Source organism: Panthera uncia, assembly GCF_023721935.1.
Source record: "Panthera uncia isolate 11264 chromosome C1 unlocalized genomic scaffold, Puncia_PCG_1.0 HiC_scaffold_3, whole genome shotgun sequence".
NCBI classification, from domain to species: domain Eukaryota; kingdom Metazoa; phylum Chordata; class Mammalia; order Carnivora; family Felidae; genus Panthera; species Panthera uncia.
Genome location: NW_026057584.1, coordinates 44,458,877 through 44,486,213, shown reverse-complemented (window position 1 = coordinate 44,486,213; position 27,337 = coordinate 44,458,877). Strand labels below are relative to the sequence as shown.

Below are 27,337 nucleotides of genomic sequence, written 5' to 3'. Positions count from 1 at the left end.
ACCGCTCTTCTATTCTTTCTATTTACCACTGGGGGGCGCATATAACTCACAATCCACTGGATTCCAGGTCGTGTGATGACCACAGGAGCGTTTCCACGTCGGATCCGCTAGGGGACCGTTCAGATACCACTCACATTTCGCGAACGTCCTAAGCAACTGTGCGCACGCGCACAACTGCTCCCAAGACAGAGCGGGTTTGCGCAGGCGCTCTAGCAAATGCGCGGCCGCTATCGGTAAGACTGATGGGAAAGTGAAAGGAAGGGGGTGGGGGCCGCTGGGAGCGCGCATGCGCTGAATTGGAGCCTGTTGGGTAGTGGGAGCTAGTGGGGTGGCGTATCCTGAGTTCACCGCTCTCTGTGGAGATGCCCAGCCGTGGGTCTCAACCCGAGGACGGCGCTGCGCTGTCCTCTGCAGATAACTCGACCCCGCACAAGGAGGATCTTAGCAGCAAGGTGAGTGTAGGACGAGTCGCGAAGCTTCGGACTGGGCTCTGCTTGACTCCAAAGAAGATCCACCGCGCCACATGGCCCGCCCTCGAATTTGCCCTGAGTCTTAGCACTTGGCAGCCACAGTTAAAGGGAGATCGTGAAATTTGCCCCAAGAGTAGACCCATTTGGCAGTGGGACAGAGGCTTGGTTGAGGTCTTTTCTCTCTACTCTTTGTAAACCATTAGAAATACGGCCCACCCCAGATCCGGATGCTACAGTATTTCCCATCTCAGAAAATGTCACCACTATCCATTCAGTTGTCCATGCCAATAACCTGGAAGCCATTCTTGACGCCCATCACCTACCAGTTCTACTTCTGAAGTTCATTTCAAATAGATCCCTTCATCACAGTGTACGCTCACCATCCTAAACGAGCCATCTTCATCCACCATCGGGAATCTTCCATAGGTTTCCTAACCAGTCTCTCCGCATCCATCCTTACCTTCTTCCTATCTATTCTCCACTGTAGCTAGAGCAATGATCCTGAAACGTGTATCTGATGGTCACTGTTCTACCCAAAAAGGTCGGGGCGGGGCGGGGGGGGGGGGGGTGGGGGGGGTGCTAAGCATTGTAAATCTTAACTGCCATAAACAAACAAAATCTTTAAAAATATACTGGAGATGGGAATGGTTATAGCCATTCAGGTATTAGATGTCCTAGATTTTACTTTAGTTTTGTCCTAAACTAACAGTAACATCTCAGTCAAGTCACTCATCTCTCCGTATCCGTTTCCTTGTTTGAAGTAAAGTGAAATGTATAATGTACACCTGTCATTCCTAAAATGAATGGGGAAGCACTGTTCAAATGTAAGTCTGAAGGTTATACAAATTTGATCTTGGAATTCAACTCAAATCTAGCCAGTTACTACACTGACTGGAGAGACAGAAGGGTACACACCCATAGGGAGTGAATTTTCTTTTTTTTTTTTTTAATATATGAAATTTATTGTCAAATTGGTTTCCATACAACACCCAGTGCTTATCCTAAAGATGCCCTCTTCAATACCCATCATCCACCCTCCCCTCCCTCCCACCCCCCATCAACCCTCAGTTTGTTCTCAGTTTTTAAGAGTCTCTTATGCTTTGGCTCTCTCCCACTCTAACCTCTTTTTTTTTTCCTTCCCCTCCCCCATGGGTTTCTGTTACGTTTCTCAGGATCCACATAAGAGTGAAAACATATGGTATCTGTCTTTCTCTGTATGGCTTATTTCACTTAGCATAACACTCTCCAGTTCCATCCATGTTGCTACAAAGGGCCATATTTCATTCTTTCTCATTGCCACATAGTAGGGAGTGAATTTTCAAACCACATACAACTTACTCCAATTACTACCATAGCAAGCCATTTATGCTGATGTGTGACAGATCTGTGAGGTGTGTAAGGTAGGACAGAGTTTATAAAACCTGCTTTTAGAGGCACTGATAACACAATGTAATCAGTCATGTTCACAGTATAACTGCCCTTACTGAAAAGAGTTAGAAATTCACTTCCACTTAGTTGTGCCCTAGCCTACTAATAAAAAGTGAGGCCTAGTTCAGCAGTGCCAGCACTGTGCTAGTCTTTGAAATGTAAAGAGGAATAAAGCCAAGATGGAAAGTGATAACACCTTAACAGCCCCAGGTAGGTCATTTAGTACTGCTTGTTTGTTCTGCATGTGTGGCTGCACTATTTATACATGAATCATGGAAACCATTGATATTTGAGAGGGAAGAAAAGTAGCCTATTCCTTATGACATTTGCTATTTGTAAAAAATAATAATAATAAAAATAAAACATAACTTAAAAGAAGTCATTAAAAATACTCTTGGTGCTTATTGTCTATTTTAAATAAAAGGTGCAAACTTAGTTTAGTAACTCTGGTCTTTGCATGAATCCTGGTTACCAACACTAAACCCTCTGTCTGGGTTCAGTGGGCTTTCTGACACCTATCAAGTATAATCACTGTTTCCTTTTTCAACTTTCCCCCAGGCGCACCCTCACACACTGCTGTTGGAAAGAATCTATATGTTCACAGACTGCCCACCTGGATAGTCAGTAAATTATAATCCCATATCCCATCTCCAATTTTAAAGGGCCCTCAGTTGAACATACTTGATAGCCTCTGATTTAAGAAGTTTTTCTTTTATTTCAATAGATTAAAGAACAAAAAATTGTTGTGGATGAACTTTCTAACCTGAAGAAGAACAGGGTGAGTTATTAGAGTAATTCTGAATTGTATGTGGGAGAGTTTGATTATATTAACTATATATTAAAGTTACAAGAATTATATCTAAGATTTATATTTACATTAAAATTTGCAAGATGTCAGCATTCTTTTTAGTTACATTGCAAAAGTGAAAAGTGTCCAAGATTTTATACACATACATACTTATATGTTAATTATAGTTGATAGTATTTTATTCCCATCATATACAATTCACATAACCTTTGAACCAAAAGGTACTAATTATACAATGTAATCACTAATGGTATTTATTTTATACTTGAATTTGGTGTTTTCTTTTGAAATAAATAACCTTAAAATATATTAAGGAGACTATGCCTTTAAGTGAATGTGGATAGTTGTTGAAAAACAAAAAGGATAAATTGCTTCTGTCTTCCTCACATTTTTTACACAAATCTGCCAAATATTTAACATGGTTATTTAATGACAATTCCATTAATGTATCTATAAACAAGCAAGCTACTGCTTTATGTGTAGTAATACTGTCAAACATTACATTTTAAAGTTCAGGAAGAAATTATTTTGAGCCCTTTAAAATATTTGATACTGACAGGTTGGTTAGCCCTTTCTGATATTGTCACTTAAAGGAATTTTAGAACTTAAGTCACACCTGATACAAACTTTCTAGAGGGCAAGTTGGCAGAGTATATCAAAGCCTTACAACTATGTAGCATTTTGACCCAGTAGTTCCCCTTATAGGAATTGATACTTATGAATCATGGGATTATACAAAGATTTAGTTACAGAGAAATTCATTACAACTTTGATTTCTAAAGTTGGTTATACCTTAAATGTCTAAAACATGAAGACTTAACCAAATAAACTGTAATGTTATACCCATACAATAATGTTGTAAAAGAATGTTTATTGATAACAGAAACTGTTCCCAATATGTTGTTCCTTGATAAAAGCAAGTAATAAATCTGTATTTATAATAAGAGCCTTTTTTGTTCAAGAAAACTGATATGGTATATACAGAAAAAATATTTCACTTCGGTGTTAATGGTAGCAATTTCTAGATGGTAGAATAATGGGTGACTTTTGTTTACCTGTAATTTGCTCAGGTATTGTTCTGAATATATGTTACTGAAGTTCAGGAGTATATACTAAAAGGGTTCAGAGTTTCGACATAACACTTTTTAGATCAAATCATAATATTAGCCTAAATTATGTTTTGCAGAAAGTATATAGGCAGCAACAGAACAGCAACATATTCTTTCTTGCAGACCGAACCGAAATGCTTTCTGAAAGCAAAAGTAAGTTTATTTGGTATATTATATAGAAATGCATGGAAAGTCTTTTCTAGGCTTTCTGTAGAAAATAATAGTAGTGCCTAAATTATATTGTCTATCTGAATGTTTAAATCTGTATCTGAAGATTGGATGGTGATATAGATATAAATAAGATTAATGCTGTGGTTTGGGTTTCTTCAAGTTAGCCTAAGAGTGTTAGAAAGCTATAATTATTAATGTGTGCTTTAGAATTTTAGATAGATCTAGGTATGAAAATTTTCTACAACTTTCTCCTTTTATGACTTTGAGTGAATTACTTTGGGACTCAAAAGTTTTGTGGGATTTAAACAAGAAATGGAAAAGAGAACCTGGGTGACTCATTTTGGTTAAGCATCCAACTTTGCCTCAGGTCGTGATCTCATGGCCCCTGAGTTCAAGCCTGCGTGGGGCTCTGTGCTGACATCTTGGAGCCTAGAGCCTGCTTTGGATTCTGTCTCCCTCTCTCTGTCTCTCTGCCCCTCTCCCTCACTCTCTTTCTGTCTCTCAAAAATAAATAATAAAAGTTAAAAAAAATTTTAATTAAAAAAATAAATAGGAAGGGATGTATAGAGTTCATAGTCCAGTGCCTAGGCCAAAGTAAGCATTTAATAAATGGAAATTATTTTCCTAAAAGTTAAACATTGTCATCAGAAGCCTGTTGTAAATGATTATTCACACTAACACAGTGCATACACTCAAGTGCTTTGATCTTGGTAAGTAGCCTATGTTCCTCTATGAATTACTAGGTGAAGGTCCAAGAATTTTTATTTTACTTGACGTATCTTCTCCCCTCCCCCCACAGATATATTGGATGAACTGAAAAAAGAATACCAAGAAATAGAAAACTCAGAGAAGACCAAAATCAAGAAATAATATTTTATTTTCTCAAGAAATAACTTGATTTCACATAACAATGTGTGGCATTTGCTGTTCTGTAAGCTTTTCTGTTGAGCATTTCAGCAAAGATTTGAAAGGGGATTTACTGTATAATCTTAACCGACGGGGACCCAACAGTAGTAAACAGTTGTTAAAGTCTGATGTTAGCTACCAGTGTTTATTTTCTGGTCATGTCCTTCACTTAAGAGGTGTTTTGACTGCCCAGCCTGTGGAAGATGAAAGAGGCAATGTGTTCCTGTGGAATGGAGAAGTCTTTAGTGGCATAAAGGTTGAAGCTGAAGAAAATGATACCCAAGTAATGTTTAATTATCTTTCCTCTTGTAAGACTGAATCTGATATTTTGTCACTCTTCTCAGAAGTCCAGGGTCCTTGGTCTTTTATATATTACCAAGCATCTAGTCATAATTTATGGTTTGGTAGGGATTTTTTTGGTCGCCGTAGCTTGCTTTGGCATTTTAGTAATTTGGGCAAGAGTTTCTGCCTCTCTTCAGTTGGTGCCCAAACATCTGGAGTGGCCAACCAGTGGCAAGAAGTTCCAGCATCTGGAATTTTTAGAATTGATCTCAAGTCTCCTTCCATTTCCGAATCTGTGGTTTTAAAATTGTACCCTTGGAAATGTATTTCTAGGGAGAATGTTATCAAAGAATGTGTTAATAGCCTGACTCAAATTTCAGCAAACTTGCCAACATTTGTATCAGTGGTAGCAAATGAAGCCAAACTCTATCTTAAAGAACCTGTTGTTCCTTTAAATATGACGTTGCCACAATCTCCATTTGAGATTCATTGCAGTAACATTGCTAGTGTCCCACCTACCAGGGAAACGCTTCAGGTCTTTCTTACTGATGGACACATGAAGGAAGTAGTTCAGCAGTTCATTGATGTCCTGAGTATCGCAGTGAAGAGACGTGTCTTATGTTTACCTAGGGGTGAAAACCTGACACAAAGTGAGGTTTTGAAAAGTTATGATAGGAAAGCAAATGTTGCAATCCTGTTTTCTGGGGGTATTGATTCCATGGTTATTGCGGCCCTTGCTGACCATCATGTACCTTTAGATGAACCCATTGACCTTCTTAATGTGGCATTCATGACTAAAGAAAAGACCATACTAACTGGTTTTAACAAAAAGAAGAAAAAACAGAAAAAACATTGTGAAATGCCTTCTGAAGAATCCTCTAAAAATGCTGCTGCTGCTGCTGCTGCTGCTGCTGCTGCTGCTGCTGCTGGTAACGATGATGATAGTTCTGATAAACAATTCAGCGTACCAGATCGTATCTCAGGAAGAATGGGACTGAAGGAACTACAGGCTGCTAACCCTTCCCGGACTTGGAATTTTGTTGAAATTAATGTTTCTCTGGAAGAACTGCAAGAATTAAGAAGAACTCGAATATGCCACCTGGTTCAGCCCTTGGATACAGTGTTGGACGATAGCATTGGCTGTGCAGTCTGGTTTGCTTCTAGAGGAATTGGTTGGTTAGTGACCCAGGACGAAGCAAAATCATATCAGAGCAGCGCAAAGGTATGGCACAGAATGTCTACTCGAAGAATTTCTGAGACCTAATTTTTACCCTTTAAAGCTATTAGCATTTAGATTGCAAGAACATAGCATATTTTAATTGCATTTAATCTGCAATGCAACATAGAAGACTTTTTTAAAAATTGGGCATATTTGGGGCGCCTGGGTGGCGCAGTCGGTTGAGCGTCCGACTTCAGCCAGGTCACGATCTCGCGGTCCGTGAGTTCGAGCCCCGCGTCGGGCTCTGGGCTGATGGCTCAGAGCCTGGAGCCTGTTTCCGATTCTGTGTCTCCCTCTCTCTCTGCCCCTCCCCCGTTCATGCTCTGTCTCTCTCTGTCCCAAAAATAAATAAATAAAAAAAAAAATAAAATAAAAAAAATAAAAAAATTGGGCATATTTTACTACTTTATGACTTGCCATGTGTTTTTTGTCTGAAGATGTTATTTTTGAGATTATAATTTTTTAAGCTTTTCTTTTGTCTTTATCATATATCATAAATATGGATTTCTGTAAACTGTTACAGGTGGTTCTTACTGGAATCGGTGCTGATGAGCAACTTGCAGGTTATTCTCGTCACCGTGTCCGCTTTCAGACCCATGGAATGGAAGGATTAAATAAGGAAATCGAGATGGAACTGGGTCGAATTTCCTCTAGAAATCTTGGTCGTGATGACAGAGTTGTTGGTGATCATGGAAAAGAAGCAAGGTAATTCAGATTAAGTGTTGTGGGTAATTTTGTAAACAAACAAACAAACAAAACATTAGCCTGTGGAGAATTTTAGGTTCCTTTCTTTGGAGACCACTCAAATGAGTAACAGTAGCAACAATAATATGTTGGCTTTATATTACAAACACCGTCAGTCAGAGGGAGAGTGGGGTGGGCGGGGCAGCCAGAAGAGCACTTGTTGTCCAGAGCTCATTCTGTAAGGAATGTCTTGGCATGACTGTTATTAGTACCACAGCGAAAAAGACTATAAAACCGAGGTAGTGAAATGCTGAGAGAAAGTATTTAACGGGTTTGGTTTTGTTGTAAATGTTTACTTTCCTCCCAGCAAGAGCATAGGCCCTACCCCCACGTTTTGCCCTCTAGTGTTAGAGAACCCAGCTTTGTCTCTAGGGACATATATGCATGCTAGATCCATGCTGATGTAAATGCTGGTTCCAGAACTGGATTCCCCTCTGCTATGTGTGTTTTGAACTCAGTTTGGTCATATGTTGCAGGTTACCTAAAACTTGCCAAGAGATCAAGGCATTTACATATGTATACTTTTTTTTTTAATTCAGGGGTTTATTTTTACCTAACAGTATATTTATGGTCATAGTGAACAAGTGCTTGAGAATAACTTTTTAAATTATTAAGGATAAAGAAAAATGTGTTATAGTTATAAAAAGCATAAGTTTGTTCAAGTGGGTTAATTTATTAAGTGGTAGTTTATTAAAAGGGTACAGCATGCGAGAACAGGGAATCCAAATCAGCTTTGTGAGAACATCATAATACACCTACTCTAACACTTCACCATTTCTTACCTCTATTTCAGTTTCTTATATATATTATATAATTTAAATATATACCACAGTATAAAAACTATAAAAATATTTTCCTTTTGAAGGGTGTGTATATTTGAGAGAGAGCAATATTCAGTCCTTTATTTCAGGTAGGTCAGAGAAAAGGGAATTTATTTTATTTAGTAGAACAGTTAATTCTAAAGGCCCCATATGATACCCTCAGGTAAAAGTGCATATGAGGAATGTTTAAACAGCTAATAGAGAATTGTGATTTAACAAATACCCTGATAGTGGGTGGATATAAATAATTTATTACTAAATTATTATACTTTTATTTATTATTTATTTATTTATTATGCATTTGGCATGCTGTTAATTCAGCGATCAATTGATTAGATTATGCTATATATAGATTTGCTTTTGCGATTCATTTTTATAAAATATTTCATATGACGAATGCCTTCCCTTTTCCAGTCTCTCCTGGAGCTAAGATAAAATTTAATAAAACAGAAACACTACTGTAACAGTATTGCATATTAAGGAATTGGCAGGAGAGTATTAAAGTATTTTAGGGGCGCCTAGATGGCTCAGTAGGTTAACCATCTGACTTCAGCTCAGGTCATGATCTCAGTTCGTGAGTTCAAGCCCCGTGTCAGGCTCTGTGCTGACAGCTCAAAGACTGGGCCTGCTTCAGATTCTGTGTCTCCCTCTCTCTGTGCCCCTCTTCCACTCATGGTCTATCTTTCTCTGTCTTTCAAAAATGAATAAATGTTAAAAAAAATTTTTTTAGAAAAAAAAAGTAAACAAACAAAACAAAACAACACAGAATTTTCTAGGAAATCAGGGAAGCCAAAGGGCAGAAAGTTAGTTTTTTAAATCTAATACTTTATTCTGTTATACTGATTTGTCACCATTTAAATGGGTTGAATGTAATTAAATAATTTTGATACTGTAAGATTTTACCATAAGTAAACGTTTCACAATTTCAGGATTATAGAGTGCTTCTATATTGATCTCATATTCATTCTCTTTTTATATGATAAAGAACAAACACAGATGGAATAATTGACCTAAGACCATACTTGTTTTCAAGGCACTGCTAAAGATTCCTTGTGAAACAATTTGAGATTATTTCTTACCATAGGCCTAATGTATTTATTTTTTCAGGCAAAATTTATTTTGTAGTATATGTATTAAAATTAGTCACATGAAACATTAGTCAGTGTGATTAAATTTTAGGTGTGAAATTGTGTAAATAACCAGAATATTTTTAGTTGAGAAAAATAGTGCCATAAAAAATTAATTTGATGCTATAAATTTTAACATTGAATAAAATGCAAAAGAAATAATCATAACAAATTGGGTTTTTTTATGTAGTGGTTATGTTTATCTGTTTATTTTAGATTTCCTTTCCTGGATGAAAATGTCGTCTCCTTTCTAAATTCCCTACCAGTTTGGGAGAAGGCAAACTTGACTTTGCCCCGTGGAATTGGTGAAAAACTAATTTTGCGTCTTGCAGCAGTGGAACTTGGCTTGACAACCTCTCCTCTTCTCCCGAAACGGGCCATGCAGTTTGGATCCAGAATTGCAAAAATGGAAAAGAATAACGAAAAGGCATCTGATAAATGTGAAAGGCTCCAGGTCATTTCCTTAGAAAACCTTTCTATTGAAAAGGAGATTAAAACATAATATTTCACAATATAAACATTTACTGAATGATGATTATGTAAAAATAAAACACTCAGCTGCTTTATTATTATATAATGTAATGGTTTTAAGGTTCATTACATGAATTTATATTTAACTATATAGCTTAATATAACCAAGTTAGTCAAATTGACGAGAAAAAGAGAATACTTGAAAGAATAGTTGGGATGTTTTAAACTGTGATATCAACATTGCTTTGAGCTCTTACATGGTAATGTCCCACCAGCAACAAAAGAAGGCAGCTTTTACTGACTCTTGTCATGGTAGCTACACCCAGAAATAACTCAATTTGTCATTGTCGTCAGGGGCCTGGCTTAAACAGGGCCTTCTTTGGCAGAAGAGAGAACTCAGGTTTACAGAAGCTAAGCAATTTGCTTGAGATTCACACTCCTGAGCAATACTTGGTACTTCTGTTACATCTCTTTAGGCAGCTCATTTTCTCAGTCAGAACTTGTGACTGTTTTAAGCATTCTCCTGTCCCACACATCTGTGCCTTCCTCTCTTTGCCCCATTCTCAGCTCATGACCTGAGCTTTTCACAGATCAAAGTCATCAGGACAAGAAATGTGTCCATCCACCCATCAAAAAGCTGTGCCTCCACCTGTTTTCTGTATCCCAACCCTTGCGTGTCTCGTCAGCCCCTCTTTTATAGGATCCTTCCTATCAACGTTTAAAGGGGTCTGGTCTAACCAATGTAAAATGCACATACCTAGTTCTATATTTTGCTCTGCTTACCATCTCTTGCCTCCTATCCATACTCCACCCTCTCCACCTTTTCAGCTCCACTCCAGCCTTACATCCACCCACATTAGTCAGTTGTGACCACCATACCAAGGTCACTGGCGTCTATCCCCAATTAGGGCTGACACCCTTTCTGGATCTGTTCAGAGTACTTTGATTCTTTTAATCTTAGTGGGGAAGCAGTTTCAGGATACTGACAAGCAGAAGTCTGTTGGACACTTTCACATGCCCTGAATTTATCCTCTGGTAAATGCAATGTCTAAACCATATTTAAATACTACTTTAATGGCTTTCATCCCTTTACCTGAAGGCAGACAACTTCCAGTATCTATGTGGTCCTGAGCACCAAACGGACATTGCTCTTTATCAGCAGTAGATAAACTAAGAGGTTTGCCTAGTGGCCTAGATTTGAATATAGTAACAATTTTTAATAGTAACAATATAGTTCAACACTAAAAACATCTATCATCTATATTGTGATGACTATGTAAGCAGGCACTACTTTATGAGCTTTACATGTATTGATCCAGTTGAATCTGTAGGGAATTTCCAGGTCATCTCCAGCAGAATACTTGTGTGTAGGTGTTTTGTTTTGTTTATTCCTTAGAGGGCCTGATTTCTTTTTAGAACCTTGTTACTACTAAATTCCATAAACCTGGGATGAGGATCTGTGTTAGTCCTTAAACAATTTTTCCCAAGATTTGAAACAGTTGGAACAAACCATCTAGGTACCTGAGCAAAAAAACTTTTAAGTAGAAGAATTTACCTACATTGTTCATAAGTGCAAACATGCAAATCTCTTAAAGAAGCAGTGATTTTTTCACATCCCCTGCCCTGAACAGCAATCATAAATTTTTAGTACTACCTCCATAGCAGCTGAAATAGTGACATGGTTGGACTAAGAAATTCTGCCCCCAAATGTTATAAAACCACCTTGTTGGCAAACTGTGGGAAAGTTGAAGTTATCCCCCTTGAGGTAGCAGCAACAGCCAGTGAAGTTGGGCATTCCCCTAGTCACAAAACACTTCTCTTGGCTTCTGTGACTAATCTTGGTTTTCATGACCGCTGTCTCTGTGTTCTTTGGTAACTCCATCCTCTCCACCCAACCTTTAAATATTAAATTTCTCAGGTCTCCCATCCTAGGTTCTGAGCTTTTTTTCTCAGTTCTTTCCCTCAATTTCAGCCACCCCCTTGGCTTTTGTCACCGTAAGACTGCCCAAATGTATGCATCTGCTGCAGGCTGCCGTTCTAACCCGAGTTGTATATCTACAGCATATATGGCATCTCTACTTGGGTTCTCTTACAAATATATCAAGGTCAGTATGTCCACAGCTGAACTCTTAATCTTGCCTTGATCTCCCATTTCTCCTGACAAATTTGGGTGCCACCTGGACAACCACTCTCTTTTTGAACACTCAACCCCCATTCAGTCTGTTGCCACTTCACTATTTCTCGAATCCATCCACAGCGCTGCATCTCCGCTGCCACCGCGCTAGTCTGTACCTAGCATCTACTGCCACCAACCCAGCCTAAACTTTGACAATGAAGCTCAGGATCATCAACTCAGCGACCCGGGTGATCTGGCTCTCATCTGCCTCTATGGCCAGTTTTGTGCCCACGTCTCTCTAGTTCTTTACCCAAGGTTTTGTTTGGTTTCTCAAAAAGTTCAACTTTCTTCTCAACTGGATTCTTCATCACCTGTTGTGCCCTGTATCTGGAAAGCTATTTCTCCAACTCCACTTGGATAGCTCTTTTTCATCTTCCAGGCTCAGTTTAAAATATCACTTCCTCTGGGCACCCCTTCCGAGCCCCTGGTCTTGGTTAGCCTTCCTTCATGTGCTATCATTACATCTCACATTATCACCCTGTTTCAAAATACTTGTATGATCATCTGTGTAACTGGAAGCACCTTGAGGTTTTGTGTGTCCTGCCCTCCAGCGGTCTCCAACTCCTGGCACAGTGCCTGGCTCATAATAAACGTTCCATAAATATTTGCTGACTGAAAGAATGATGATGGAGGTAGGATTCCAACTCAGGACTCCTTCGGGGCCTGGAGCCTTCATCTCTGCCACTCTGGTTTTGTGTTTTCACGGAGACAAATCGTGAAAGGGAAAAGTAATGGGGAAGCACGGTGCCCAGAACACGCAGCGGGACTGACTTTTAAAGAAGGGAGGGGCCGGGACACCTGTACGGAAAATTTAGGCAGTGCCGAGTGACCGCCGAGCGGAGGGAGGCCCTACGCGCGGGCGCCCCCTTGAGGCGCGGCCGGGCTATCCTCGCGCCAGAACTACCGGCTTCCACACGCAGATCTCCCGCTAGAAGCAGAGGACGCCCGGGAGGGTCGACAGAGTGCGCTGGACAAGCAGCCCTCCGCAGGGAGTCTCCTCAGGGAGACTGCCTTCAGATCCCACCCGCAGCGGTTCCCCCCTGCTCTCGCCCACGCGGGGCTCCGGACGGTGGATTCTGGCCCAGGGAGAAGCCATTCGAGACGGCCACCCTCCCTGGCCTCCAGGAATATTCTAAGGACCAGTGTGGACGCAGTCTCCCTCTCCTGGACAAGAAAACAATCATTTCAAAGTAGGTTTCTTCCCTTCCCTTGTCCTTGCCTTTTTCTCGCGTCCATGTGGGCATAGGTCTTGGACAAACCTGGCTTGGCTCTAATTCCGAAGGTATGAAACCATAGGCACATTCTGTAAACTTCCTAGTCTCCATTTCTGCGTCTACCTAGTGGGGATACCAACGCCTGTCTCAAAGAGCTGGGTTCTCCAAGTGTCCTGCCCGAATTAGCAGTATCGACATCATCTCTAATCTTTCAGAAACGCAGATTCCCTGGCTCACTCCAACCGACTGAATCAGAAATTCTACAGCAAGTTCCAACAACCTGTTTTAACAAGCCCTAGAGGTTTCGATACAGGCTAAATGTTGAGAATCACTATATAAGAAGGGCCAATTAAATGAAATAAATAAAATACTATGTAGAAAGAACTGGACAAATAGTAGATGCTCAAAAAATAGTGCTTAGGATCATTATTTTTCCAGGAACAGAAAGGCATTTAGTTACATAGAAGCAGAAAGTTAAGCAGGCTCTTCTTGTCTTTCCTTTTCTTTTAAGCAGGTCTTTATTTTCTTGCTTTAAAAAAAAAAAAAAAAAAAACTGAAAACAAAACAAATCTACAAAAAGCCTTCTCCAACAAAAAAGGAATAGATACACAACAGTAGCTTCTCTATCATTTCTTTTTGACATACTTCTTAGTGTCTTTTGACTTCTTTTGAAAAGCAGAATATGATTAATGTTAAAGGCATTTTCTTTTAATGTTTATTTGTTTTGAGAGAGAGAGAGAGAATGCGTGGGAAGGGGCAGAGAGATAATGGAGAGAGAATCCCAAGCAGGCTCTGCTCTGATAGCACAGAGCCCTACATGGGGCTCAATCTCCCAAACCATGAGATCATGACCTGAACAGAAATCAAGAGTAGGATGCTTAACTGAGCCTCGCAGGTGCCTCAAGGTTAAAAGTTTTATTATTTTATTTTAACTCAAATTTCAACTTTCTTATGGTGCAATTAGCTTAAGATTGAAAATTGTAATAGAACTACCATATGACCCAGCAATTCCACCTCTGGGTATTTAACTGCAGAAAAGTAAAACACTAACTCAAAATGATATATGCACCCCCATCTTCACTGTAGCATTATTTACAATAGTCCAGATATGGAGACAACGTAAGTGTCCATCAGGAGATGAATGGATAAAGAAAATGTGGGTAATGTGTACAACAGAATATTCAGCCATAAAAAAGAATGAAATATTGCTATTTGCAACAACATGGATGGACTTTTAGGGCATTATGCTAAATGAAATAAGACAGAAAGACAAATACTGTATGATCTCACTTATATGTAGAATTAAAACATACACACACACACACAAGTTCATAAATACAGGGAACAGATTGGTGGTTGCCAGAGGAGAGGGTTGGGGGGTAGGTGAAGTTTGAAGGGAGTCAAAAATACAGATCTCCAATTATAAAATAAATGAGTCATGGAGATGTAATGTAAAGCATGACAACTACAGTTAATACTGCATTGCATATTTGAAAAGTTGTTGAGATAGCAAATCTTAAAAGTAGGTATCACAAAAAACAATTTTGTAACTATGTATGGTGTTGATGTTAGCTAGACTTATTGTGATCATTTCAAAATATCTACAAATATTGAATCGTTGTGTTGTAGACCTCAAACTTATTGTATGACAACTGTACCTCAATTGTTAAAAATGTTATTAAAAAAAGACTGAAAATGTAATGGTTGATCATGAAACAACCTAATAAAGGTGCAGATTTATTTCTTGAGAAATCTAGCTTCATTACCATGACAAATTTCATTGCCTTTTTCTTTTTAGTCATTGCAGAAACTTCAGAAAGGACACCTACAATTAATTAGAAATGTTAAGATTGCCCAAAAAAGGATTACCTAGATTTGATCAAATTCAAGATGAAGAAACCTACCTGGAAAACTTATCCGTACAGAGAAATGCTTCTGTTTTTTTTGAAAAATATGATCGGAGTGAAGTACAAGAGTTGCTAACTACTGCCTTAGTCAGCTGGTTGTCTGCCAAAGATGATGTCCGCTCTCAGTTGGACATCCCATGTGGAATTATGAGTCAAATGAATAATGTCAGTTTCTCCACTGCAATCCTTCTGACTCCTGTCGACCCTGTTGCCCTCTTAGACTATAGAGAAGTTCATCAAATTATAAGGGAGTTGGCTGTTGGAATTTATTGCTTTAATCAAATTCCCTCAATCAGTTTAGAAGCTAATTATGATCAGAGTTCTTCTTGTCAATTACCACCAGCTTATTATGATACCAGAATTGGGCAAATTCTGATCAATATTGACTACATGCTGAAAGCACTGTGGCATGGAATATACATGCCCAAAGAAAAACGAGCCAGATTCTCTGAATTATGGCGTACTATCATGGACATTGATCCAGATGGGAAGCCTCAAACAAATAAAGATATTTTTGCAGAGTTTAGTGCAGCAGGTAAGAGAATTTAATATGTTTTATTAGAAGCCATCCTTTTAATTTAGTAATTTATCTTTGGCTCAGTTTTACATATTTAGTCACATTTCTTAAAAGAGATATTTTGAACTCCAAAGAATCTTTTCAATAAACCTTTCATTTTTTTCAATGGCACCAAAATTATGTTTAAGTCTTGCGTCTTTCATCTTAACCTCCAACTTCTGCAGAACAGATCAGATTTCAAATACTTGATAAAGAGTTTTCAGTTTATACCTTTTCTTAACACAGCCTAAGTAGGAAAATCAGTAATAGAGTCAAGAGTAGAATTGGAATGCAATGAGAAAAATCTCTGAACTTGAAAACAAAATGATTGCCAGTTTGGTTAGTCATCTATAATGCCATTTTTGTAAATCTGAAAAATGAATGATATGAAAGTTGAAGTTAAGGATCAATGTGCATCAATGATCTAAGCTTTGGTATTTTAGTAGCATTTGGTTTAGTAAGTATTTTTGGTTCACCTAATTTTTAAATTCCTTCTTTTTTTTTTATTTTTTAAAATGTGTAGTTATTTTTGAGACCAAGAGAGGCAGGGGGAGGGGGAGAGAGACAGAGCAAGAGGGAGACAGAGTCTGAAGTGGGATCCAGGTTCTGAGCTGTTAGCTCACAAACCTTGAGATCATGAGCTGAACAGAGGTAGGGTGCTTAATGGACTGAGCCACCCAGGCGCCCCTTAAATTCCTTCCTTCTTAGGGCCTGACTTCTCTAAAGCCTGTATATTCACAATAGGTACCACTAAATCCTGTGCATCTCCTCAGCATATGTAAATTTTTTATTCTTAAAAAAAAAAAAAAATTCCTGTAAGTTCCTTTGTAGCAGGCCAGATGGAATGGAGAGTAAAATGGAAAATGTGTGCTCCAGACAGTATTCCCAACTACTTTCGCTGATTAAATATATCTAATCATTTTCTAAATAGATTTCCAGTTTGTGGGCACAGGCTTAAAGAGAAGTCTCAATTTAGTTAAAAATGTACTAGAATTTCACTTGACTGGAGGAGAGAGCACAGCAATAGATTTTATATAGATTTTATTTTTTTTAAAAAAAATTTTTTTTTCAACATTTTTTTTTATTTATTTTTGGGACAGAGAGAGACAGAGCATGAACGGGGGAGGGGCAGAGAGAGAGGGAGACACAGAATCGGAAACAGGCTCCAGGCTCCGAGCCATCAGCCCAGAGCCTGATGCGGGGCTCGAACTCACGGACCGCGAGATCGTGACCTGGCTGAAGTCGGACGCTTAACCGACTGCGCCACCCAGGCGCCCCTATATAGATTTTAATCTCATTGGAAACTGGAAAAGGATGACAATTTGTCTTCAGGAATAAAATGTCACTCAGACGCTTCCTTTCTTGACTATTCTGAGAACAAATTTGTTGATTTGTGTATTGCATGTAATTGTCTGCACTTTATGGGGTTGATATTCAAAATATAAGATTTTCAATCTTTATTCAGTGTGTTTTTATACATAATCTTAATATGGCAATAAGTTTCTGCATAACCTTACTAAGGAAGAAAAGAATTAATATTCTCCCCTAATTAGCCAGATTTCCCTTGGCTAAATAGATCTAATAACAGAAGCTTTTAATGGTCAATTAGGTGGAAAAGAACCACTTTTTATCTCTATTGTACATGTAATTGAGGAGAAAATTACCTGAAAAAGACTTTAGTTTGTCAATATAAATCTGGTTACTAAAGCAAATGCCCTGAAAACAAAATTTATTGTTTCTTAGCGTCTCAATAAAATGTGGAAGAATTGTGATCACTTGAATATTTAATACAGTTAATGGTAAGGTAGTTTCATGGAGTTTTCTTATTTTTCCTTCTGTCATTGATAGCTAGATAAAAAATTATACATACACATACAAAATATACATATATATGTTCATAAAGGACTCTAGTTTGATTTATTCGTTTTACAAATATTCACTGAGTTTTTATTTCTAGCTTAGACACAAAAGTAAGTCTGATGTCAGAACAAGTAAACAGGAAGCTTACATACACATAAGCTCCATGAAAAAGAAGACCCTTACCTGCCCTGTTTATCCCTATATGTTTTGTGCCTAAGATAGTCCCTGATACAAAGTAGGCATCAACAGGGGCGCCTGGGTGGCTCGGTCGGTTTAGCGTCAGACTTCGGCTCAGGTCATGATCTCATGGTCTGTGAGTTCGAGCCCCGCGTCAGGCTCTGTGCTGACAGCTCAGAGCCTGGAGCCTGTTTCAGATTCTGTGTCTCCTTCTCTCTCTGCCCCTCCCCTGTTCACGCTCTGTCTCTCTCTGTCTCAAAAATAAATAAACGTTAAAAAAATTTTTAAAAAAAGTAGACATCAAGGGATATTTGTTAAATTGAATTAAATGAATTGAGTTGAATTGAATCAATGAAGAATTAAATGGGAACAGGGGTGTTACACAGCTTGAGGGGATTTCTACCATTACCAGTTGTTCAGATTGGAAATTAAGTCTAGCATGGATGTCCCAGAGGGATTTAATAACTGAACTGAGGGAGCAAGTCCTCAGCAAGCATGTCACAGATAGATAGATCAGCTCAAAGTTTTGACTAAAGTGTCCAATCAGGATGATGTACAATGACTACAATTGGATGGTCATTCCCCAACCACCACATTCAGAACTATACACCACTGAACACTTCTGAATTTGGGCTAAGACTTAAACCACAGAAGTGCTTGTTTGCTACTTATGCTATTTACTGTATCTACCACTGGACTGCTGTGAAGTTCAAGTGCCTGAGAATAAGATTTGCTTGATGGCAGTGAGGCAGCCTGACTCACCTGCTCTGGGTTGGGTTTTCAGAGATGTTTCAGGCTCTGTAGCCTTACTGTACTAGCAAGCAGTACAGTCTCTTGAAGATGGTATTTCTGTGTCTCAAAGGTAGTTTAGATAGCTAATAGCTCTCATTTCCATGCAGGGGAATCAACTTCTGTTGAGAGCAGTCTCCAAGAGTAGTGAGTATAAGGCAGAAATTCTCCTCCTGTGGGTGAGAATTATTCAATCTGTGGCGTTGGTGGAGTAAGGACTAATGCCACCTGCTTGGTGCAGAGTACCATAGGATTGGAGGGTCACTGGCTTCTAAAAGATTATAGCTATAACTGGAACTAACAAATCCCTTCTTGTTGTTCAAGTATTTGAAGTGAGAAGGCTGAAGCAATGAAAAATATTGCCAGTAATAGCTAGTGAATTCCATTCATTTCTGCATTCCCTTGACAGTTCCCTCTTAAAGGACACTGACACTTTGGCATGACGTAGCTGCATTGTTGAAGAGAATATGACATGGTCAAAGTCTTAAAAACATATTTCAGTGTTTTCCTAGAAGTATTATCACTGCTGGTAGTTTACAATCTCCAAGGTTAGATCCGGTAATGTAAATAAATTAAGATGTCATTTTGGTGGTTGATGACACTTCTATCCTGGAAGTTGTCCACTAATCCATTTGCTAATCACTGGAAGACAGCAGGGAACATTGCACAAGCCAGATGATGTTTCTCTGTAATTGAATTGGCCAAGATGTGTCTGGGAAACTAAGTTGCATGGTTTGCCTTTCCTGATCGAGATGATGGCAAGAGCTTTATGAAGAATTTGAGCTCTACAGATGTTAAGGATCAGCAGATATTGATAGTGGTTTCCAATGATGTTTGAGACTTGACAATTCTGACAAAAATTGGGTTTGCTTTTCTTCCCTTTTCACAAAGATTACTTGGAATCATCATTCCCACCTGGCATTTGTCAAGCAAGGCAAGGGCCAGAGCTGAGAGATTTGACTGGTAAAGAAACAACAAGCCCTTTTGAGAGTCACATATTTAGGTGGAAACTTTCATCATAGAAGTCAAATTCTGGAGAGTGATCTGGGTTAGAGGTACATACTAAGGAGTCATTCACATATGAAAGTCTGAGAAGCCTTTGGATCATTTGGTGAGAATATCAATAATAATAAGGGACAAGGCCATGATAGGAGGGAGCATGCGTCCTACTGTGTAATTAAGAACAGAGGGCTTCTGGTTAGTGGATGACAAAATTGACTATATCATGTGACTTCATGGCCCACCATCTGGTCTCTTCAGCCCAACTATTGTATCTGAGGCTACCCCAATAAGGATCCTCTCACAGTGATGCTCCTGGTTAACAGGATCAGAGACAGGTAGGAGCGTTCTAATCAAGTTGTAGGGGGAGTGGGGGAGCACCCAGAGACTAACTGCCTACATTTTCAGGGATGATATTAAAAATACTCAACCACCAGTACAGCATGATCACTGAGCAATAAGAACAGACATCAGCCATAATGTTGGAGTAGGATCTCAGAGACCTCTTGTTTGTCATAGGTAGCCTTTGCTGGATCATGAAGCTTTCCAGGAGATCCCAGGGGAGGGAGGTATTCAAACAGCTTGGGGCTATAGCAATTCAGTTTACCAAACAATAAGAAAGGGATCAATATTTTTACAACCGATGTGGCCATACTGATACATGTCAGCTAAATACCAGCTCCAGACAGTTCTACTTAATTCTCCTTTCCTGGCTGGGAACCCATGTCTAGACTATTTGTGACTCTGATCCCTTTTTCACTGTATATGAGTGAAGCTGGAAACCTTTCCAAATTCAGTCACTCCACCACCATGTGCCCTTGGGGAAAGTACTGTTACGTTAAAGCACTTTGTAATATTGGCTGTCAGGCCATCAAAGATGAGCATCATACCAAGACGGAGATTTTTTTCTCCCTTACTATGCTTGGGAGTCTGCTGAAGCACCAGCAGCATCAGCATGCTTCAGGCACTGTAACAATGGTGTAGTGCAAACAATGGTATATGACCAAGCAGAATGCACACCAGACCTTTACGGGAACAGGAACAGGTACGGGCTCCCCATCATGCACCACATTTGGAACATCGCTGTGAAATCTTGCACGGCCCAAGTGTCAGACTTGGGGAAAGGAACCCAGACTCTTAGACTGTGGGGCTTTTTATACTTCATGATCAGGGAAACAGCAGGTCAGAGGCCAGGTACAAAGGCAATGTGTATTAGCCTATATTACCCCCAAATTAGAGCCTGAAATGGGGGCTTAAATCAGGGTAGATTATAGGAAATAAATCTAAGGAACAGAAGTGGGGGCAGGAAAAGTGAATAGAAAAGGAGGAAACATCAATCCAAGGATGTGCTGCTGAGCTTTCATTAAGATCCATTTTGTAAGGACTCTGAGGAATCCCATAGAATACACTTCAGAATTGTCAGCCCAAGGGAAGGAAGAGGGCAGTGTGTATCCCCTGACTCCCCCTCCTGGATTGGTCAAAGGTTGCTCCCTCACTCTCCAGATTTGTTCTTGCATTGGAATGACTGGATGGGTTCCATCAGAAGTCTAACACAGCAGTGGTAGAGAAGTCCCAGGGTAAAAATAAGAGCCATGTGGTGCATCTGAAGCAAAGCACAGTTACATCTTTGTGAAGCTGGTTAGTGCAACAACAGCTAGAGTGAAAAGTACAGTCTGGGAGGAAGTGAGGTAGAAGTGTCTGATAAACAGAGTGACTCATGGAACCTTGGCCCCAGCTCTATCCTCACTGTTTGAGGTAGAGAGGGAATGCCACTCCTCCACTGACTTGACCAGGAAACTGGGGTCCAAGCCTTGTAGTTGTGGCTATACAAGGGCAAGCTAGCAGCAAGAATTTCTATATCATTCATATTTGGGGAAGTGGCACTTCCTCTCTTGGCATGACTGAGAGACTGAGTTCAAGTCTTGCAACTGCCCATGTCACTGCACTCAGAAAACGATAGCAACAGGGGCGCCTGGGTGGCTCAGTCGGTTAAGCGGCCAACTTCAGCTCAGGTCACGATCTCGCGGTCCGTGAGTTCGAGCCCCGCCTCGGGCTCTGGGCTGACGGCTCAGAGCCTGGAGCCTGCTTCCGATTCTGTGTCTCCCTCTCTCTCTGCCCCTCCCCGTTCATGCTCTGTCTCTCTCTGTCTCAAAAATAAATAAACTTTAAAAAAAAAAAATTGAAAAAAAAAAAAAAGAAAATGATAGCAACAGCAATAGAGAAGGAGAATACCAAACTCCGGTCATATTATCTAGTTTTCTGTAGGGGATTTTAATTTCTTGATCTGAATAATTCTTGGATTCTTCAATGTATTACATAAGGTTTGTAGGATGAGAGGAAAGGAAAAACATATTTTTGTGATAGAAAAATGTGGGAGTGACTTTTAGTTCACACACACACACACACACACACACACACACAAAAGACCTTGTTTAATACTACAACTGGAAGTGAATTGGGTTTTGGTTTTTTGGTTTTGTTTGTTTTTTATGCCTCTGCTTATTCCCTGCCCTTTTATCTGTAATGCCCTCCTCCTGCCACTTTACCTCCTCACCCTTCCCCATTCTTCCCCAGGTCATTGTTTCCCCCTTCTCAAGACTTGATTCAGACACAGCCTCCTCTGTCCTATGCACACTGTATCATTTTGTATTGAAATTACTGATTTCATCTCTGTCTCCTGTATCAGCCCTTAAGCTCCTCCTCAAGAGCACAGAAAAATGTCTTTTTTGTTTTTAAATTCTCAGCACCTTATAGCGTGCTTGCAGAGAGTAAACTTTCAATACTTGTGGAAATTAAGTGGTTAATAACAATAGACTGTGAAAGAAAAGGTACTGAAGGAGACTCTTGGGCTTCTAGTTTGAGGAACTGATAGATAAATAGAATGATTAACCATGACAGAGAATGAAAAGAAAAGCAGATTGGGGGGAGATCAAGGATGAATTTAGTTTGGGAGTGCTTCTGTGACGTTCAGATAAAGATAAGTACTAGGCATTGAAAAAGAATTGAGTTCAGGAGCAAAAAGCAGGGCAGGAGATAAGATTAAATTAGCATAGTATAGAGGTTAAAACAATGGAATCTTGTGTTTCCCCTCCCTGTCCTCCAAATTCAGTTATATCCAATTTTTCTATTAAATCCTTTTTCATTTTCTACATTATTATGACTTTGTACATATCTGATTTGTATAACATGCTGTGATCACACTTCCTCTAATAACTTTTTATTTTTTGTGACATGCACAACTGTGTCATTAAAACAAATTAGTTCAGTTTTCCGATTCAGCCCCAAACTTTTGAACAGCAATATCGAACTCCTCTCAGTACAGCGAAATATCAGGTAGCGCAGCAATTCCATTTTTTCCCTTAGCGATGTCTCAGTCCACACCTTCCTTCATTCTCCTATGTTCGCGTGAACTGACTGGTATCTTTTCCAGGCAATTTCTCTTCCGGTTCTCCAAAATCCTTTCTCCCTTTCTCGACCCTCGCAGCCCTGCCCGCCCGCCCTCCCGCCTTTCCTCCTCCCCTCCCCCTTTCCGCTCCCAGTCCGGGTCTTTCACCTGAGAGGTTTTCCTCATCTGTGTGGAAACACTTGCAATTTGTTCTCATTTAGAAGTGGGGCAGGAACAGGGCTTGCTGACTGCTACCACTGCACTGTAGTGATCGGGAAGAAACCCTGCCCCTTCACTGGGCAGCCTCTCCCAAATGTTGTATCAGTAGGTCTTTTCTCTTTGATCCGTGGGTTTCCCGCAGACTCCCGCCTGGAAGGAGGGCGAGACTGGGGCCAGAGGAGGGGGAGGGGCTGAAGATGTCCCCCTTTCAGCGCGCAGACTCACTTTGCCGGGTTTTCAGCTCAGCCTCTCCTCCCGGCCTTTAGCGGTGCTGCTCAAACCTTTTAGAGAGGAAGGGGAGGGGCTGTGCTGCCTGGGGAAGACGAACTGGGAGTTTCACTGCACCTATTCAGACTTCGAACCAATCTTTTTTTTTTTTTTTTTTTTTTTTGTTTTGTTGGTTTTTTTTTGTGCTCGGGGGGGGGGGGGCCCCCCGGGGGGGGGGGCTCCCCCTCCCCTCCTCCTACCCCGTTCTCCCCCCCCCCCCCCGTAAATCTGACATGAAGATCTGTTAGAGATTCTACAGGCTTCCAATTTCTAAGCCTTCCTGACTTTCTGTGGGAGAACTGACTTGCTGCCTGTTGGCCCCCAGCCACCTCAGGCTACAAAGTTTTAGGCGTGTCAACAATACTCTGGCTTATGTTTAGATTTTTTTTTAAGCTGTCAGAAATACTTTAATTTCTTTATAATTTCTTAAATTTTGCAAAAAGGAGGTGAATCATAGTGGCCATTTAAAAATCCAAGTGAGGGGTGCCTGGGTGGCTGAGTTGGTTAAGTGTCTGACTCTTGATTTTGGCTCCAGTCATGATCTCGCAGTTCGTGACTTCCAGCTCCGCATTGGGCTCGCACTTTCGGATCTTCTGTCTCCCTCTGCCTCTCTCTCTGTCCCTCCCTGCGCGGGCTCGCTCTCTCTCTCTCTCTCTCTCTCTTTGAAAAATAAATATTTTTAAAAAATAAAAATAAAAATCTAAGTGTATTCTGCTTTTTTTGGAGGTTTTTTTTTTAAATAGATTTGAGGAAGGAAAAAGAAGGCAAATTGATGTCTCATTTACACGTCTAAAGCATGTATGTTACAAACGCCACATTTTCTGTGAAGTCATTTTGTGATTCTAAGCAGTTTTCTCAAGCTTAGATTAAGGGTAACATTCTAAGTGTAATTGTCTTTAAGAAGACAATTTGGCAGCAAGGAAGTCCTTAATTTCATCATAAATGGGAAGAAAATGTAACAGGAAATTTGTCGTTTATAATAGAGAAAAATCGAGTTTTAATTCTTATTTATTTCATCACGATTAGTTAGCAGGAAAGTTCTTATTGTATATGTTTAGCTTCTGTTATCAGCAAAAACAAGAAATGTGTAATAATATAAGGCTTGGAAAAGCAAATTATACTTTTGGCCAAGTGAGAAACTGATGCCCTGTTTAAAGGGAAATCACATTTTCTTGTTCTTCATTAGTTAACCCTGATTAAATACGGGACTTAGGTTGTTTCCATGGTATGGTGTTTCTTTCCTCCAAAGACAACGGAAATCTATTCTAATTCTACAAGCTTCCATCTTTCTTTACTCTGCTTAGTTAGCACTCATCAATCTGCTTTTCATCTTTAATAATTTTTTTGGCATCTCATCATCACTTTGTCACTTTAGTAGGATTTCAAGATAAAACCCAGTGTTCAATACACTCTATTTATCCAGAAGCCATATATGATGTTTTCACTATCCAAAATTTTTCTTTTTTACTGTTAAGGTTTGGTTGATATTACAAAGGATCCGGACTTTAATGGAATCTATGATGAAGACATGAATGAAGATCCAACATATGATCCCAACAGCCCTGAAGAAAAAGCTGTTTTTATGAAATATGCTGAAAACATTATGCTAAAATTGACATTCAGTACCATACAAGTTCAACAGTGTGAAAATGTTTTTATATTTGAAACAGCCTATTGGCTTACTAATGCTATAAAATGTAATCAGGATTATCTTGATATTTGTACCTATCAGAGACTACAGCAAAGATTATATCTTCAGAAAAAGGTTATTCAAAAACACTTTGAGAAGAAAACAGACCTCAGAAAAGGGATCGGATACCTAAAGTTAATATGTTTTCTGACTCCATTTCTACTGAGTTTGAAAAAGAAGATGAAAGTTCCATATTTAGATAGTCTGCTTCCACTTTTTTCAGGTAAAAGTATCACCACAGATCAAATATAAAATAATTATATGTGTATTTAATTTATATTTAAATTTATATTTAAATTCAATTTTGTCTGTAGTATTTGAGTCCACTCATGTAACCTAGCTGTAGCCTGTTAGAAAGAAAAAAGAAAATTTAATGTCTCCTAAGTAGTTAAAAATATTTGGTATATGTACTTAGTACTTGGTATACATTTATACTAATTATAAGGGCTATTGGAAGACTTTAAACATGTTCTGAGAAAAATAGGGAAATAGGCCATGTTCATGATGGAACAACACTGTGAATGTATCATATCTGATTCAAATTACTCTATCAATTCAATGTACTTCTTTTCAAAATCCCTATTGTGTTTTTCACGAAAGTTTAGAAATTGATTCTGTAATTAATATGGAGCAGTACAGGATCATGAATGGTCTTACATTTCTGAAAAGGAGCTGAAAACATATTTTAAAACTTTACTAATGTGTCAGCACTATTATACACAAATAAACCAATGTAAGAGAAGAAAGCTGAAATAGGACCATACTTACATGGAATTTGACAGGACTGCAGGGCATACTGTTCTTCCCACCCAGATTTACACACAATTTATATATTTTCATTGGTGCCCAAACGTGTAGGTTTATTATGGCAGGAGAATTATGGGAGGATGTCAGCCATATCTGTAATATTTTATTACTTAGATTATTGGAAGCAAATATGACTGTTAATATTTAAATCTAGGAGGTGGTATTAGGGTGTTATATTATTCCTTGTACTTTTCTGTACCTTTTACCTTTCTGAAAATGCATTATATACTTTTCATTAATGAAACCATATTCTGCTAACAAGTCAAAATATTGAACAAATCTAATCCTTACTGGACTTTTAGAAAATTATTTTTTTTTAAATAAATGTTATATGTGGATTTTATTACTTTCCAAAAAAGTGAGCTGGTTTGATTTTTTTTTTTTTTTTTTTTTGTCAGTGAGAGATACCCACCTATTTCTCATTAGTGTCTCTTTTTGCCTAAACCAGCTCAGGTTAAGTTTTTATTTATTTAGCCAAAGATTCTCTGAGGCAGAGTTTTAAATCTTTTCTGACAATTGGAGGTAAGATACTAGTCTTAAGCTCACACATAGAATAATGTTTTAACTAGTCTCTTGAAATGTCTGTACAATGAAACTACAGAAAATGCCCAAAATGTATGATATATTTTCATGTTTAAAATATATACTAAGACTATGATTTTATAGACTGTAACTGCCAAGATTTTCAGTTAATATGGAGTTTTCTTCAGTCGGTTTATGTAAATGAGAATCCAGATCTCCAAAATATGATTGTTTATATGCTGTTTTCACTTTTTAAATAAAAGTTTCTTTTTATTTTGGAGATGACAAGGTCAAGACAGAGCGAGAACTGCCTCCATTTATTTATGGGCGAGATTTTAAATGCCAGCATTTTCACTACAAAGAGGATCAATATTTTCATGTTCATGGAGGAATTGAATTTGATATCAGCACACCTTCAGTTGAGAATGCTTTGGAAGACTTTAAGGTTTAAATTATTATTGTTCCTGAAATGGTTTGTCATTTCCCAGCGCTTTTATCTCATTCTCCATCCACAAAGGGTCTCTTGCTGGCACAGGCACTAGTCAGCTCTCCAAATGATTATCTTCCTAACTCACTAGTTTTTTCACACATTATGTAACACACATGAATTAAGTCCAACTACCCTAAGGTAGTATGTGAGGTGTCAGAGATAAAATGACAGATAAGCTAGGTACAGCTATCTTCATAGAATTTATAGATCTCAAATGGACTATATTTGCCCTAAAATTGTTGATCAAAGAATACAGTAGAAATCCCTCAACATTCACTATACACTTTCCTTGAAGAAATCTTCCATTTTCCTTGAAGATTAGTATTAGAACAGAGATCCTCTAGAGTTTAAGAACAATAATTTCATCTAGAATTTAATATAAACATTATACATTTGAATTGTCATTGCTTTTCTACCTTCTTTATATTTTCTTTTGTATTTTTTCCTCCCTCCTGAAGTAGGAACTGGATACATGCAAATATTATTAGGGTTTTATGGGATATTATATTAAAAATTTATCATTTACGTGTACAAAATTTCATCTAAAATAAGCCATAATTGATGGGGCACCTGGGTGGCTCAGTCAGTTGAGCACCTGACCCTTGATTTTTGGCTCAGGACATAATCCCAGGGTCGTGGGATAGAGCTCATGTCAGGCCCCATGCTGGGTGTGGGGTCTGCTTAAGGTTCTCTCTCTCTCTCTCTCTCTCTCTCTCTCTCTCT

General features: G+C 38.9%; 3 protein-coding genes and 1 long non-coding RNA gene across 6 annotated transcripts in view; 3 read left to right on the top strand and 1 right to left on the bottom strand.

Moving 5' to 3' along the window:
* The first annotated feature begins 270 nt into the window (after positions 1-270).
* On the top strand, positions 271-4,876 carry ASDURF (ASNSD1 upstream open reading frame). Its single transcript, XM_049615349.1, has 4 exons — positions 271-452; positions 2,623-2,676; positions 3,893-3,968; positions 4,786-4,876. The coding sequence occupies exons 1-4, from the start codon at positions 363-365 to the stop codon at positions 4,854-4,856; spliced, it is 291 nt and encodes a 96-aa protein (XP_049471306.1). The 5' UTR covers positions 271-362; the 3' UTR covers positions 4,857-4,876.
* Positions 4,877-4,896: 20 nt separating this feature from the next.
* Positions 4,897-9,690, top strand: ASNSD1 (asparagine synthetase domain containing 1). Its single transcript, XM_049615346.1, has 3 exons — positions 4,897-6,396; positions 6,917-7,098; positions 9,302-9,690. The coding sequence occupies exons 1-3, from the start codon at positions 4,897-4,899 to the stop codon at positions 9,585-9,587; spliced, it is 1,968 nt and encodes a 655-aa protein (XP_049471303.1). The 3' UTR covers positions 9,588-9,690.
* On the bottom strand, positions 6,776-12,305 carry LOC125911476 (uncharacterized). Of its 2 annotated transcripts, none has more exons than XR_007454330.1 (2): positions 12,255-12,305; positions 6,776-7,051 (listed from the first exon to the last, which is right to left on the bottom strand). It is a non-coding gene; the product is annotated as an uncharacterized LOC125911476 (long non-coding RNA). The 2 variants fall into 2 exon arrangements; XR_007454329.1 differs by lacking the exon at positions 12,255-12,305 and adding an exon at positions 12,044-12,247.
* The window catches only part of ANKAR (ankyrin and armadillo repeat containing), a 73,036-nt gene continuing 57,925 nt past the window's right edge, over positions 12,227-27,337 (top strand). The window contains exons 1-4 of one of the 2 annotated variants that reach the window (XM_049615337.1): positions 12,227-12,922; positions 14,745-15,388; positions 24,581-25,018; positions 26,406-26,569. In XM_049615337.1, the coding sequence (XP_049471294.1) occupies positions 14,788-15,388; positions 24,581-25,018; positions 26,406-26,569 (1,203 nt within the window). In that variant the 5' untranslated portion in view covers positions 12,227-12,922; positions 14,745-14,787. The remainder of the gene's footprint in view (positions 12,923-14,744; positions 15,389-24,580; positions 25,019-26,405; positions 26,570-27,337) is intronic. The other variant, XM_049615338.1, reaches the window with a different exon arrangement.

Coding starts and splice junctions, on each gene's coding strand:
- ASDURF (XM_049615349.1), top strand. CDS start 363: ATGCCCAGCCGTGGGTCTCAACCCGAGGACGGCGCTGCGCTGTCCTCT. Junction 453..2,622: donor AGGAGGATCTTAGCAGCAAG/GTGAGTGTAGGA, acceptor TTATTTCAATAG/ATTAAAGAACAAAAAATTGT. Junction 3,969..4,785: donor AATGCTTTCTGAAAGCAAAA/GTAAGTTTATTT, acceptor CTCCCCCCACAG/ATATATTGGATGAACTGAAA.
- ASNSD1 (XM_049615346.1), top strand. CDS start 4,897: ATGTGTGGCATTTGCTGTTCTGTAAGCTTTTCTGTTGAGCATTTCAGC. Junction 6,397..6,916: donor CATATCAGAGCAGCGCAAAG/GTATGGCACAGA, acceptor AAACTGTTACAG/GTGGTTCTTACTGGAATCGG. Junction 7,099..9,301: donor GATCATGGAAAAGAAGCAAG/GTAATTCAGATT, acceptor TGTTTATTTTAG/ATTTCCTTTCCTGGATGAAA.